The sequence below is a fragment of the Mytilus trossulus genome, chromosome 6, assembly GCF_036588685.1.
Source record: "Mytilus trossulus isolate FHL-02 chromosome 6, PNRI_Mtr1.1.1.hap1, whole genome shotgun sequence".
Taxonomy (NCBI): Eukaryota; Metazoa; Mollusca; class Bivalvia; order Mytilida; family Mytilidae; genus Mytilus; species Mytilus trossulus.
In genome coordinates this window covers 5,454,232-5,469,634 of record NC_086378.1, presented here as the reverse complement: position 1 = coordinate 5,469,634, position 15,403 = coordinate 5,454,232, and the positions used below count along the sequence as shown (strand labels likewise).

The window sequence follows — 15,403 nt, the reverse complement described above, 5'->3', positions numbered from 1 at the left end:
AGTTTATACAATTTGAGTTACTTTTGTTTATTCTTCGTTGTCTGCGAATACTAAAAAACCTGTTATATAGCCGGACACAAAAAAATTTTATGATAGTTTCTATGTTGTGTAACCTTGTAATGTTTTGACATTTACTCCATTGTATCCAGAAGGTTATACTATTAACTATTTACATTATTATTAGACGTGTAATGGTACTTTTCTATCCCAAATTCATGTATTTAGTTTTGATGTTATATTTGTTATTCTCATCGAATTTTTGTCTTATTCTTAGTTCGTTTCTGTGTGTTACATTTTAATGTTGTGTCGTCATTCTCTTATACTTAATGCATTTCCCTCGGTTTTGGTTTATGACCCGGATTTGTTTCTTTTTCTATCGATTTATGAGTATTGAACATCGTTGCTTTATACTAATTGTAAAACTCTTATAACTGATTAGTGCGTTTTAGAAGAAACACAGCTTATACCATTTTATTCTATCACTTATGGTTTACTGCAAATTTTTAGCTGACGTCTTTGAAAAATGACTGTGTACAGATAAATAAAGGTGTAGTATGAGTGCAAATGGAACAGCTCGTCATCCAAGTTACATTTTGTAAAAAGTAAAAGTATATATGTCTGATCTTTAAAGTCAATTTGTTGTATATTTTTGTGTTTGATCTCAATTATTGTAACATTAATCTTAATTGTCTGTTGGGTTTGCAAAATCATTTCTGTCAAATGATATTTTTTGTTTTGTTTTGCATTGACTCCACCTTTTTTAATATGCATTTTTGTTATATACTGTACATATAAATAACCATTTAAGCTACTACGCTGTATGACAAAAACATGTTTTGTTAGTAGATAGATATAGGAATATGTGGTTTGAGTGCTAATGAGACAACTCTACATCCAAATCCAAATAACAATTTAAAAAGTAAACCATTATAGGTTAAAGTACGGCCTATAACACGGAGCCTTGGCTCACACCGAACAACAAGCTATAATGGGCCCCAAAATTACTAGTGTAAAACCATTCACACGGGAAAACCAACGGTCTAATAGTAGCTGTTTGTAATCATTCTCCGTTCTGTTCAATAATTCTTATTATTTATAGGAATATAATATTTCCTACAGAAAGTAGCCAAAGTAAGCGTGCATTAAATTCCAATATTGTACTAGTGCAATTAATTTTCAAAATTTCTGACGTAATCAACAACAAAATCTTAGTTGAAACCAATTTATACTATCAAAATTTATATTTTTCTATACAATAAAAAGTTTAATGCTTGAATGTTGGGGAATATTGTCCCTCTTGGGACATATAATTGCACTCGCAAGCTCGTGCAATATTTAGAAATTAATACATGGACTTTTCCATATCAGCCTTGGTATCATCCCGAGTCCCCACTATCAGCCCGAGACGGAGTCAAAACAGTCAAAAACTTTATAAAGAAGTTAAATTATGAATCAAATATACTATAATTGTCCAACAACAGCATCACTACCTCCATGTATATGAATGGTAACATTACCTTTAGAGGCATTTTGAAACATTGAAAATTTGGAAGAGTTCTATGATCATTATTACTCCAGGTTTGTTGTACTATAAAATGATTCATAATTGTCAATGGCATTCCGAACAAAAGTTCCAGTACATTTTGACGTCGTCATTAACAGTATCTGACGTCACAATGGAAAAGTCAATAACCGATACCGGAAACACCGGAAGAAACTTGCACGAGAGGCATTATTATGGGTTTTGTGCACGAGATGCACCTGATATGGGTTATCAGCCCGGGTGGGAAATTATGGCGTGTGTACTTCAGCTCATTACACATATGCAAAACCTATCATATCAATGCTAAGTATATGATATAAAATTCTACTCTGGACAATATTCCTAAATATTCATGCAATAACCCTATAACACTACACTCAATATGACGTCATATCAAGTGCAGTATCATGAACCCAACGTCGAAAATTGGTTTGTTGCATGTAACAGTTTTCAGAGGCACATGATTTAAGAATTTTTTGTTATTGAATTGATAGTACATTTTCAGCTTTAATAAACATGTTATACAACACAATTTTCAGTTGCTCCTACTATAAAAGATGACAATGTTACCAGTATAACTGTCCAGGAAGGACAAAATATCACACTGACTTGTGAAGCTAATGGAAATCCTGCACCAAATATAACATGGAAAAGAGGAGATAGATTCCCCCTCCCTAATGGTGGATTCCAGCAAAGGGTAAGGAAAAACAAAAAATATAATTGGTTATCATGCCAGATGCCCTCCAGTTTTTGGCAAGTGTAGACAAAGAAAAAATAAAGACGTATTTTATGGTGATATCAGAAAGATAAAACGATTAGGGATAAAGTGGTACCAAAAATACAACAGGCTTCACGTACGTTGTGTGCCTAAATTTATAGAATTGTTATAGGATTTTTTCCCGTTTTGTTCAAATTTATTATCAAATTTTAGCAAAATTACCAAAACATTTTACAGTTTTATGTTATGATCTGTTTTATAGACTGTTGTTTTGTTTTCACATGTTGTTTTGTTGGACATACAATTTTCCCTGAATTTCCTATAGATATCTTCAACTTATATACTACAGTAGCTTTTAAAGCTGTTACACTCAAAATAATGACATAGTATACAATATTATATGTATTCTATTACAAATTAATGTCGTACATACAATGTTAATCCGAATTTTGTATGTTTCCATTTATTTTATCATTATGAGTTGTGTTCTGCTTTAAAGACAATATCTTAAACCTAGAAATAATTAAGACATAACACTTGTGGTAGTTCCCAATTCACATATAATCCTGCTGGCCACGTTATTACCGGTGACCTTAACATTGTTAATAATACTTCTCTACGAAACGTGTTATCGAAAGGTCCGAAATATCGTGAGCCTAAATCCATTAATTGGAAATACAACTTTAAAATTTTGATGGATTCATTCGAGGATTATGCTAGGCAATGGGTTAAGCGCGAGAAGGAAGACGTAGACACTCTATCCGAATGAATTAAGGCAGTGAGGTCGTTAATACAAATCAGAATTAAGAAACTGAATGGGTCCATCAATGCCCATGCTACGTCAATCTTCAAAAATCCAAATGTTGCTAAACACCTATCTGACCTCCATGATAAATATGTTGTTGTCCCCGCAGACAAAGCACCAAATAACATCGTTTTTGTCTGTAAAAGTCATTACATTAATTGCTTGATAAACGAATTAGGTATGGAAAATTCACTTGGAAACCCAACATATACCCTCACGACACTTACCAAAGAGGAAATCCTGGATAATCATAGGTCTGTTCTTTGTTCCTTTGGTATTTCAACTGGATCTTCTATCACTGTATTGGATACCTAAACTACATAAGTGTCCTTACAAACAACGGTATATTGCTGGGTCTTCCAAGTGCTCCACGAAACCCCTTTCTGAATTATTAACATCTATTCTATCAGCAACCAAAGACGGGCTTCAAAGTTATTGTGAAACTGCCTATTCTAGAGGTGGCGTGAATCAGATGTGGATACTTAAAAATTCCAAAGATCTTTTAGAGTACATACAATCTAACTTTCTTTCATCTTGTAACAGTATTAAAACATTTGACTTTTCTACTCTTTACACAAGTATTCCACATTCCAAACTAAAAGACAAATTAAAAGAGTTGGTATTACTTTGCTTCATAAAAAAGAATGGCCAACGTAGATACAAGTATCTTGTCTTAGGGAGGGATAAATACTACGTTGTAAAGAATCATTCTGATTCAAACAAAAAATTCTCTGAAACCGATATTATCAAGATGCTTGATTTCTTGATTGACAACATATTTGTTACGTTCGGAGGACGTGTTTTTCAACAGACTGTTGGCATCCCAAAGGGAAAATAATGTGCCCCTCTACTTGCTGACTTGTTTCTTTATTATTATGAGGCTGACTTCATGCAGGAACTTCTTAGAAAGAAAGATAAGAAGTTAGCAATATTATTTAACTCTACTTTCCGCTATAAAGATGACGTTCTTTCACTAAACAATTCAAAATTTGGTGACTATGTGGATCACATCTATCCCATCGAATTGGAGATAAAGGATACTACAGATACAGTTAAGTCGGCTTCATATCTTGACTTACATCTAGAAATTGACAATGAGGGTCGGTTGAAGACAAAACTTTACGACAAAAGAGATGATTTCAGCTTTCCAATTGTGAACTTTCCATTTCTAAGTAGCAACATTCCAGCAGCACCTGCATACGGGGTATATATCTCCCAATTGATACGATATTCCCGTGCTTGCATTTCCTATCATGATTTTCCTTATAGAGGGTTACTGCTCACAAGGAAGCTATTAAACCAAGAGTTCCAATGGTGAAGTTGAAAGCATCCCTTCGTAAATTTTACGGACGCCATAACGAGTTGGTTGACCGTTATGGAATAACCGTTTCACAAATGATATCGGATATTTTCCTAACGTCGTAACTACAATCCCCTTCCCTTTCGCGAATTTGACCTACCGAATTAGACAATTTACCGGATTTGTAATCACATAAGCAACACGACGGGTGCCGCATGTGGAGCAGGATCTGCTTACCTTTCCGGAGCACCTGAGATCACCCCTAGTTTTTGGTGGGGTTCGTGTTGTGTATTCTTTAGTTTTCTATGTTGTGTCATGTGTACTATTGTTTTTCTGTTTGTCTTTTTCATTTTTGGCCATGGCGTTGTCTGCAGTTTGTTTTAGATTTACGAGTTTGACTGTCCCTTTGGTATCTTTCGTCCCTCTTTTGAATTGCAATCAGTCGTCAATTTTTTAATCATTCATTGTCCGTAACGGGAAAATACGCAGCGTTGATATCCGATGTGACACCATACAGGACCATTATTATCACACTAGTTTATTTTACCAACTACAGTCTAGTACTTACAACTTACAACTACCGTTAACGCCATGTGTCGCATAGGGCGCGAATGATTTCGCGTTTCTGTAATTTTTAAGTTTTTTTTTTATAAGGATAGGTTGTTGACCTATAACTCAATCCCCAAACTGGAAAACCAGAGAATCTTTACTCGAGGTTCCTGTCCTATAGATTCATTGACGACCAAGGCTGACGAGTCAAATCTACCCGGAATTTTATATCAGAGTTTTCTTCTCCTATATGAATTGCCCTCTAAGGCTGATGACGTTCATCTAGCCGGCTATTCACCCATAGCTGGTGTTAGAAGGTTGATGAGTTCTAGGATGTACCCACACGCCGGTGGGCCTTCACACTTCATCTCTAGGGTCCTTGCTACTCTGAGATCCTCTTCAGTTAGGCCTTGGACACAAGATCCTAGTAAAGATCTATTTGGTATTTTTAAAAACGATAATTCGAGCGTCACGGTTGATGTGCCTTTAGAATATGAACGCGCAGATTTAAAATTTCACACAAAAGCACTCAAACCGGTTTTTTTTCTATAGTGAACATTGATTGGTTAAATATTCCTCAGTGTGTTTGAATTTGTTTGTTAGCCTTTTGGTCATGAATGTTTGTCTCTAATATTTAATTAACTGTGCATTTGTATTCAGATATCGCAGATCAAATTTATTCGTTCATTGTGTAATCATACGTTTTTTGATTGAGTTAAGTCTGCCAATTGATATTTTATCGTATGTTTTTCTATGTTGTGATGTTATGCTATTGTTTCAGAAAAAGGGAGAAGGTTTGGGCCCATTAAAACGTTTAATCCCGCTGCAAATGTTTGCACCTGTCCTAAGTCAGGAATCTGATGTACAGTAGTTGTCGTTTGTTTATGTAATATATACGTGTTTCTCGTTTCTCGTTTTGTTTATATAGATTAGACCGTTGGTTTTCCCGTTTGAATGGTTTTACACTAGTAATTTTGGGGCCCTTTATAGCTTGTTGTTCGGTGTGAGCCAAGGCTCCGTGTTGAAGGCCGTACTTTAACCTATAATGGTTTAATTTTTAAATTGTTATTTGGATGGAGAGTTGTCTCATTGGCACTCACACCACATCTTCCTATATCTATCAAAGTATAAATTTGAACAGATAGTTGCTGACCGTTCTACATTATCTACGTAAAATTGCCTAGGTTGATCTGGATTTTTGTGTCCTGAGACACATTCGTGTTTTATTTATATCATAAGACACATTCGTGTTTTATTTATATCATAAGACAATAGTGATTTGGACAATGTATAGGACTAAACAGCAATAACAACAGGATAATAGAACAGTAATCTGCTTCGAAAATATGAAATTAAGCCACATGTCATTTTATTATTACAGGGTGGTATTTACAAGGTTAACCACATCAATGCCACAGATCGTGGACAGTTTGTTTGTTTTGCTGATAACAATGTTAAACCACCAGCATCCTACAGAGTACAGATTGAAGTCAAATTTGCTCCTTACTGTTCGGCTGTCCAGGATACTGTAGGTCAGGCACAGAATCGGAGTTTTCATGCAAAATTAGAGTGCTTAGTAGCTGGTAAGCTGTTAGAATTAAATCTACCGTAAGACGTTCGTTTTGTCTACATAAGACTCATCTGTGACGCTCATATAAAAATATTTATAAAGCCAAACAAGTACGAAGTTGAAGAGTTTTGAGGATCCAAAATTCTTAAAAATTGTGCCAAATACAGCTATGGTAATTTATTCCTGGGATAAAAAAATCCTTAGTTTTTCAAAAAATTAAAAGTTTAGTAAACAGTTAATATATAAAAATTACCACATTATTGATATTCATGTCAACATCGAAGTGCTGACTACTTAGCTGGTGATACCTTCGGGGACGAAACGTCAACCAGCAGTGGCAATGACCCAGTGGTGTAAATAGTTATCAAAAGTACCAGGATTATAATTTAGTACGCCAGACTCGCGTTTAATTATAAGCCTGGTATATATATCATAATCATAACAGGTTATTTTCCTACTTTTGTATATGTAATTTTTTATGGCTTCTGTTATATAATTGACTCCTTTAAAACACCAACACAAGTGTTCAGAAAAAAAGATCTTATAAAATGCATGCTATTCAAATAAATGGAATTCTATGCGGCTGTCCTAAGAGAATGTGTAGCTATTAATACAGCCAAGTCAAATTCATCATTTCTTACATACCGATATGTCAAAACCAAATGAGTGATGTGACAGCTATTTTCCATTTTTGTGATAAGTCAACGCATTTCTTTAGAGTTCGGTAGTTTTGTTATTTTACTTTATTTCTATGAGCATAAATGTTTCAATTTAATAAAAAAGATAGACAACTGCCTTTAATGTTGAATCCCTGTCCACCATGTGATGTATGCTTAAACGAAACTAAAATACTATTCTTAAGAGAAATAAAAAAACATAAAGATAAAAGGTCATAACAGTTATCAAGGTACCAGGATGATAATTTAATACGCCAGACACCCGTTTCGTTTACATACGTCTCATCAGTGACGCTCAGATCTTAATAGTTTTAAAGCCAAAAAAGTACAAAGTTGAAGATTCAAAAAAAAAAATTGGATTAATACATCTAAGGTAGTCTATTCCTGGGATACGAACATTCTTGGTTTATAAACTCCTTTAAAAGAGGGACGAAAGATACCAAAGGGACAGTCAAACTCATCAATCTAAATTAAACTGACAACGCCATGGCTAAAATTGAAAAAGACAAACAGACACACATTAGTAGACATGGCACAACATAGAAAACTAAATAATAAACATCACGAAAACAACCAAAAAACTAAGGGTGATCTCAGGTGCTCCGAAAGGGTGAGCAGATCCTCCTCCACATGTGGCAACCTATATATTTAATATGCATGCTGCAATATGCAGTTGTTACCTGTAAAAGCAGCTATCTAATTCATTTTGTTTACTTATTTGTTTTTGGATCAAATATTCCTTAGGCCACACATAAAGCTTGCGTCACCTTGAATTAATGTACAATTTACAGTTTTGGTTAATGAAAGCGGAGAAACTTTCATAAAGTATGTTTGTAATGATGATTTTTTTTATATGTGACATCATCATTACAATCCAAAGAATATGCCGTTTATTTTTCTGGTAAGACTAAGGCGATTTTGAAACCCCCAGTTTTAGGTGGGTTTGTGTTGCTTAGTCTTTAGTGTTATATGTTGTGTCTCCTGAACTATTTTTGTCTCTTTTTTTGTAGCCATGGCATTGTCAGTTTTTTTTAAACTATGACTTTGACTGACCCTCTGCTTTCTTTCGCCTCTTTTAAAATCATTTGATTAAAAATATTTCCCCCTTAAAAATGGAATATTATACAAGATTGACATATCACAAAGCATTGTTTATTGCATAAATATTAATTTAAACTTGTTTTGTATATTTTGATAATTTCTTATAAAAATAAGCGATGAATGAGCACTACAATTGGTTCTCAAGTTGCAAATATCTACAGAATATCGAAAGGATTTAAGGACTATATGCCGTTTTAAAAAATAAATGTATAATTTATCTTATTAGCTAATCCTAGAGCACAAGTTATATGGTATAAAGAAAACAAAGCAACGCAACAAAAAGAACAAATTCAGGACAATGACAAATACAGATTAGAACAACAAGATGATCAGAGATTAAAAGTTGATGAGAAATGGTACACTCTTGAAATAAAAAATGTACAAGGAAATGATTATGGAGCTTATTATTGTACAGCGAAAAATGAACACGGAGAAAATCAAGCTCAATTTCAACTTTTTGGTATGTACATAGTATATATCATAAGTTATCGTGTTGACAATTGTCTGCTATAGGTCATTGTCTAGGATTTATTTAGTTTTGTGTATTATAGATATTTATGAGAAATATTCTTACAAAGGAAAAAAGTGAAGAGGACGCTGGTATGTTAAGAAATTCATACAAAGTGTGTTGGCAATCATACATGTACCAAAATTCATTAATTTTATAGTATGATTTTCCAGTCTCTAACTTTTCAAAACATTTGTAAGCAAAAGCATGACAATACCATAAATGAAGAACAAACCATCAACCCCTGATTTACAGACCCCTTACTTGAGACAGGTTGATAACAAATATGGTTGAATTAAGGCGAAGTGTTCGTTGTTGCGAGCCTCTAGAGATAATCATTTTAATTACATATGCAGTCTATCATGAACACAGACAAGTATTCCTGTACTATTTCAAAACTTTAAAGACATAATCAGGACTACTCCAATCAGAAATCTTAGTATCTTATTGTGTGTTAGTCTGCATCTTTGACATTTATTTGATTTGCCGCTAGTATTTATTCAAATAGAAAGTAAAAAAAAACTTTAAACCAGTAAAACTTCTGCTTCTAGTCGTATTATTCTAATCAAACGAGAATTCACACAATAATTTTGTAAAATCATAGTTTTGAATGAAATTCGCAATGTAGTAAACAGTTAACTTGTAAGTAACGATTAATTGTCCGTAAATTGCATGTAAAATTTTGTGCTGAACTAGAAAGACGGTGGCATGTCTCGTTTCATTTAATGCAAATAAAGTTTTAGGATGATTTATGTTTGTGTGAAAATAATAACGATTCTAAGGGGTAAATTACCAAGAGTGTAACATCCTATAACATGTATAAGTGGAAGAACAAAGCCAACAGAAAGAGGAAAAACGAACATAAAAAATCAGGTTCCGTCATTTAAAAATTATACAGAAACTAAGAATTGTGCACTATGACAATTATCTCAGTTCTCATGGTGCATAAAATAAACACGTGTCTTCTATTCTGTCCTCAATTGGTTTGGAAAATAAAATTTAAATTTAGAACCATGGTTTTTCACATGTATGATAACAATAGAACATGTTTTTTCTTGATCAAATTCCAATTTCGCAAGGATAGCGAAATATGTATTTTTTGTTGTGCTATCATTCAGAAGAAGACAACACAATTTTGAAGTAATTTTTCTTCTCAAGTCTCAAAATTGAATATTATTATAAAATTATTTAGTTCAAGTTGTAGGGATTCCCGGAGAAGGGAGAGGGTGAAAAATAATGTTTTTATGTCGGACCATTTATAAATGACTAAACGTTATGGATTTTTCTCATGGTTGTATGCTTTTATGCTGCCTGTTATATTGCTAAAATATATCCACTGCATTCAATAAGCTAGCTCGGGTGTCAAAACGTTTAGGTGATAAATATGCGTAAGCTTCTGTAAAAGATTTCCTGGTCAAAGTAATTTCAAAATTCAATATAATATAACTGATCTTGTTATTCCGTAATACAACATTGACATTAACGACATTAAGGGTATTTAATGTTGTGAAGGGAAAGAAACATTTAGCGATAGAATTGTCTAATATTCGATGACATAACTGCTTTTCGTTAATCACTTCTAAAACATTTTAAACTGAAATCTTATTGTTTGCAACATGTCCAAAAAAGACCCTCAGAAAAAGTACACACGCTAGATCTTCCCTGAACTGTGGCATATGGTTGTCCAATCTGCATTCATAGCACATCTCCTTATATTTTATATCGCATTTCAAACTCAATTCATTCACATTAGATACAGGCACACTACGCAATGTATACTAGTATATCATTACATTAATATGAGCAATGTCCTTGTCAACTTCCAAGGCAAGGTTGTCAGTTCTTCGAACTTTCCCGTAGTCCCGATTGCTGATTTTATGAGCTTCGGCGTTTGCTTGGAAGTAGTCTAGTTACATTACACTGGCAAACTATAATGAAATTACACTAGAAACATTTTTAGCATCATACTGGATGGATACATTCTCATAATATCGCCATTGGTGCATTTTTATATCTTACACCAGTACGTTTATGGCATATAATTATATACAAAGCCTTAGAATTACTAGAATTACACTAGAATATGGCAATAGCATTGCAATATTCCCAATGGTAAGGCACAATGATTTATGCAACGGAAAGTTATATATATAAAAAAATTCCGATCTGGTTTTTTTTATTTTGAAATACACAGTCAGGTTCATATAAGTACCTTGTTATAGCCATTCACACGAAAATATGTAATTGCAGAGCTCTCTTTTTTTCGGAGTCGAACATGTGGATATTTAACAATTAATGTTACAAGAAATAATTTCTTTGTTACTGAATCTCCAGTACTTTGTCGTTTAGTTAAAGAAAATAGAAAGCGATCAAAAAGGAATTTTTCATGTAGATTTGTATCAAGTGCACGTGTACGAACCAGACAAGTAGAATATAGGTTTTGTATGCACTACCTCGAATAGCGCCGAAAAAGGTGGTCATGGAAAAACGCGATCCGAATATTATAACCGAATGATTTAATAGCATTAGAATTTTTATGACAGTGTGATGATATGGAAAACTCGATATGTGATTAATGATCATTAGGACAAATTATGCATGTTAACATTTAAAAAAAAATGTGGAACCCTGGTCCAAACAATAGAATTTCATTGCTTTTGAGTGATACCGTTTTAGAAACTGTAACGAAAATCGGTCATAGCTTATTTATTTTTATGTGAAATACCAGTTGTCTTTCCCTATTAATTGTGTTTCTATATGTTTATAAGTTTCTCCATAGTTGGAGCACCATCTTTTACTTAAAACACCCCTAAAGTTAGTATAATCTTGATTTTCACCCCTTCGAGTATAATGGACCGTTCCATATGGCAGTATATAAGCCAGCTCAAGACAGAGAAACTTGGTCGTGTTTGAAGTATTCGTACTGATCATAGCTGAAAACAACTCACTAACTTCGTTGACCATCATAATGGAAATTCCAAATGATTTGAATGCCTTACTAGCAGCCATGAAGCTAACTGGAAAAGAACCTGCCTGGAAGTTTTCCGCAAGTTCTGACCAGGTGTCAGTACAGCTCATGTTGACCAAGACAAAGGCTAAGAAACCAGAGGCACCATCTAGTAAATCCAAGCCGGCCCTGAAGAGTAAGCCACCCTCCACCAGGAGAAGAGACGCAAAGCGCTTTTACCAGTGGAAGGCAACAAAAACAGCCGAGGTACCTGCTGACAAAGTCCAACAAACCACCACCACACAAACAGAGACAAGAGACAGCGTTGTTGAACCTGTACTAACACCAACGAAGTACAAGGGGGAACCAGTTGGGGTAGTAGTCAATAGGGATATTGTCACCAGTCCCTACAACCCCAACAAGGCCTGCCACCGCCTGGTATTTTATATCTCCACCAATGACAGAGGCAAGCGCAGTAGGATCGACTTCGAAGATGGGTTCGACATCGACCACCCAGACCTACTGCTCACACAAACACACACATCGCCCGTCATCACTGATCAATCCAAAGAGGCAATTCAATCAGCCATACAAGCAGCAAGACCCGATACTCCGTACCAGCAACACCAACGCAGTCGAAGTAAAATGAAGGCAAAAAGACCGACAGACTCCAGTCTTTAGAATAGGTTTCTACAGTCCGCGATATCCATACAGGATAGTCGGACCCTAAACACCCTCACATCATTATCAGAAACTTGGTCAGTTATATGTGGACCGTTGAAGTGATAAAATCCGGATTAAATATTCCAACTGGTAAGTAGAGTGAATTAAGTGATTCCAAAGGATATATCAATAGTGTTCGGATTTATATGTGGATATTGCAATAGTGATTGTGATACAATGTATAAAGTGAATCTGATATAAATATATAAGTGGTTATTGTATTAATGAGAATACAAGGTGTATACTTGCTGGTGTTGCAAGTTGTACTATGAGGAAGTGTGAATACTTCATAGATTTGTATAAGTGAGAATACAAGGTGTTTACTTGCTGGTGTTGTAATATTGTGGAAGTGTATAAGTGAAAGTGCACTGTGTTAAACCTCACCAGTTGGATAATATTCATTGTGTGAGAACTCAAAAGGATAGTTAGTGCGTGAGTTCAGCTGTGTTTATATATACATTCCTTGTGAATTGAAACGTTGTGCGAGTGTAATTGTGTCATTGTGTTATTGTGTTATTGTGGTTAGTTGCAAACTAACAAGGTGATACTACATATTGTTGGACGTTGTAAATAGAAGTTGAATATATGTGATTTTGTGTTCATACGTTTTGTGTAATTCTTACTTGATGCATGTTGCAAAGTAATCTGTTGGTGACATGGTGTAATAAAGGGCCGTATGCATGTTGCATAATAATCTGTTAGTGACATTGTGAATAAATCGGTCTGATACATGTTGCATAGTGATTGCATAGTGGCATTGTGTATATATTTTCTGTAATGAAACATTGTGTTTGTGCATTGTGAATGAGGTACTTCACCCGGCATTTTGATTCATGTGCATTGTGCTGTGTATATCGTTTTTGTTATGAATCAATGTAAGGATGTGTTAATTGTTTTGAATAGGACAACTGGTTGTGGAGAAAAATTGAGTTGGACACTTGAAATCCTGATTTATTGAGATACAGATCCATTGATCGCCCGGTTACACGTTACAAAACTATTGACATAAATTTTCTTTGTCATCAAATAAAAAAATGGGTGTCGTTCGCCTCAATTTTTCGTAAAAATAATTAAGAACTTGGAATAAATCATTCCAATAATTGCCGGACCAATGTATGGTATGGATATGCAAATGCAGACTATCATACAGAAAATAGCCTATATTACGTACATTACTATTATAAAAAATCTTGATGTTCTTTTATCCCAAATATGAAGGCTATTTCAATCCTTAGCTATACAGAAATGCATTTAATTGCACACTAGCTCTCATATTTAAAAAAAACTACAGGGGCCAAAATGCGAAACTACACACCAAACTGTGAAGTGCTACCTCACGATTTGTGTTACGATACTGTACGGCACTGTGCAATGGGGATTATAGAGTAACATTTCAGTAGAAATCAATAATCTCGTCGAATATTTTCTAATTTTGCGCTAAAACTTCAACTTAAAGAGGATATAGATTGAAACTAGCACGGTTGCCAAGTACTTTCTTTGTACCAATTGATTCGTCTTTTTTGCCTTGCTTTTCGATTTTTTCCTTTTTTATTTCATAAGCTGATGTTGTTTACAAGTAGAATCCAAATGTACATTTAAAAATAAAATCTATGGAGTAGCTGATTACGTACAGTTATCCTAAATTATGCAAGATTTTAAAAGCTTGACAATTCCTTAACCATAGTTAGATGCATTAGAGCACAACATAGACGCAAACGGCACGAACTGTAAAAATAAGTAGGAAACTACTGTTCTGTTAGTTTATAATAATTGAGTAAGCTACATTTTGTGTATTGAATAATCGGTCTGATAGTCTAGTTTCATCTGACATGGACCTCATTTTAACCAATCATTGATCAGGGTGTGAATTTCATGATTATTTTTTTCGGACATTTTACATAATGACAGATACATTCAGTTTATAGTCTGATTGTTTTAGATATCTGTAAAAAAATTACCAGAAAAACGAAATATGTTTATACAGCTTTAAACGTACAATTTTACATTTCAGAAACTATGGAATGCCAAGGACAAAACTGTCCATCTGTTGGAGCTAGTAGGTAAATATACAATATTAGATTAATATCAGAAAAATATCCACCTTTTTGTATAAGGCTGAGAAACTGGGGAAGGGCGAGGTTCTACATAAAAGTTGATATTTGGTCCTTTACCAAGTCAGAAAAATGGCCATTGTTATATTATAGTTCGTTTCTGTGTGTGTTACATTTTAACGTTGCGTCGTTTGTTTTCTCTTATTTTTTAGTGTAAATTCACATTGCGATAAGACGTGTCACGGTACTTGTCTATCCCAAATGCATGTATTTGGTTTTGATGTTATATTTGTTATTCTCGTGGGATTTTGTCTGATGCTTGGTCCGTTTCTGTGTGTGTAACATTTTAATGTTGTGTAGTTGTTCTCCTCTTATATTTAATGCGTTTCCCTCAGTTTTAGTTTGTTACCCCGATTTTGTTTTTTGTCCATGGATTTATGAGTTTTGAACAGCGGTATACTACTGTTGCCTTTATTTATTGCTGACATTGACCTAATACTGGTTTTTTTTAATGCAACTTTAAAAACAACTGCATTACTAACTCAATTGTAACACCAATTTCAAGCTTATTTGCATTCCTTAATGAACCAATGAGAGTGAAAAAGTGTTCCATGATGAAAATGACATTGCACAAAATAAAGCTGTGTTACTATATTTAGAAAACAAACACTATTAGTTGCAGTATAAAAACCATCTCCTTAAATGTTTCCATGTTTTCATTTTATTTTAACTCATCATAAGCTATGAACTCATGGAATGCTTTCAATGATTATCAAAGGCATCAGGACTATAATTTAGTAACCAAGACGCGCGTTTCGTCTACATAAAAGAGGGACGGAAGATACCAAAGGGACAGTCAAACTCATAAATCTAAAACAAACTGAAAACGCCATGGCTAAAAATGAAAAAGA

At 34.1% G+C, this 15,403-nt stretch overlaps 1 protein-coding gene across 1 annotated transcript in view; it reads left to right on the top strand.

The window, feature by feature from the left end:
• The window catches only part of LOC134720643 (lachesin-like), a 42,771-nt gene that overhangs the window by 17,784 nt on the left and 9,584 nt on the right, over positions 1-15,403 (top strand). The window contains exons 4-7 of the mRNA XM_063583022.1: positions 2,083-2,240; positions 6,297-6,498; positions 8,490-8,723; positions 14,453-14,501. Of these exons, the coding sequence (XP_063439092.1) occupies positions 2,083-2,240; positions 6,297-6,498; positions 8,490-8,723; positions 14,453-14,501 (643 nt within the window). The remainder of the gene's footprint in view (positions 1-2,082; positions 2,241-6,296; positions 6,499-8,489; positions 8,724-14,452; positions 14,502-15,403) is intronic.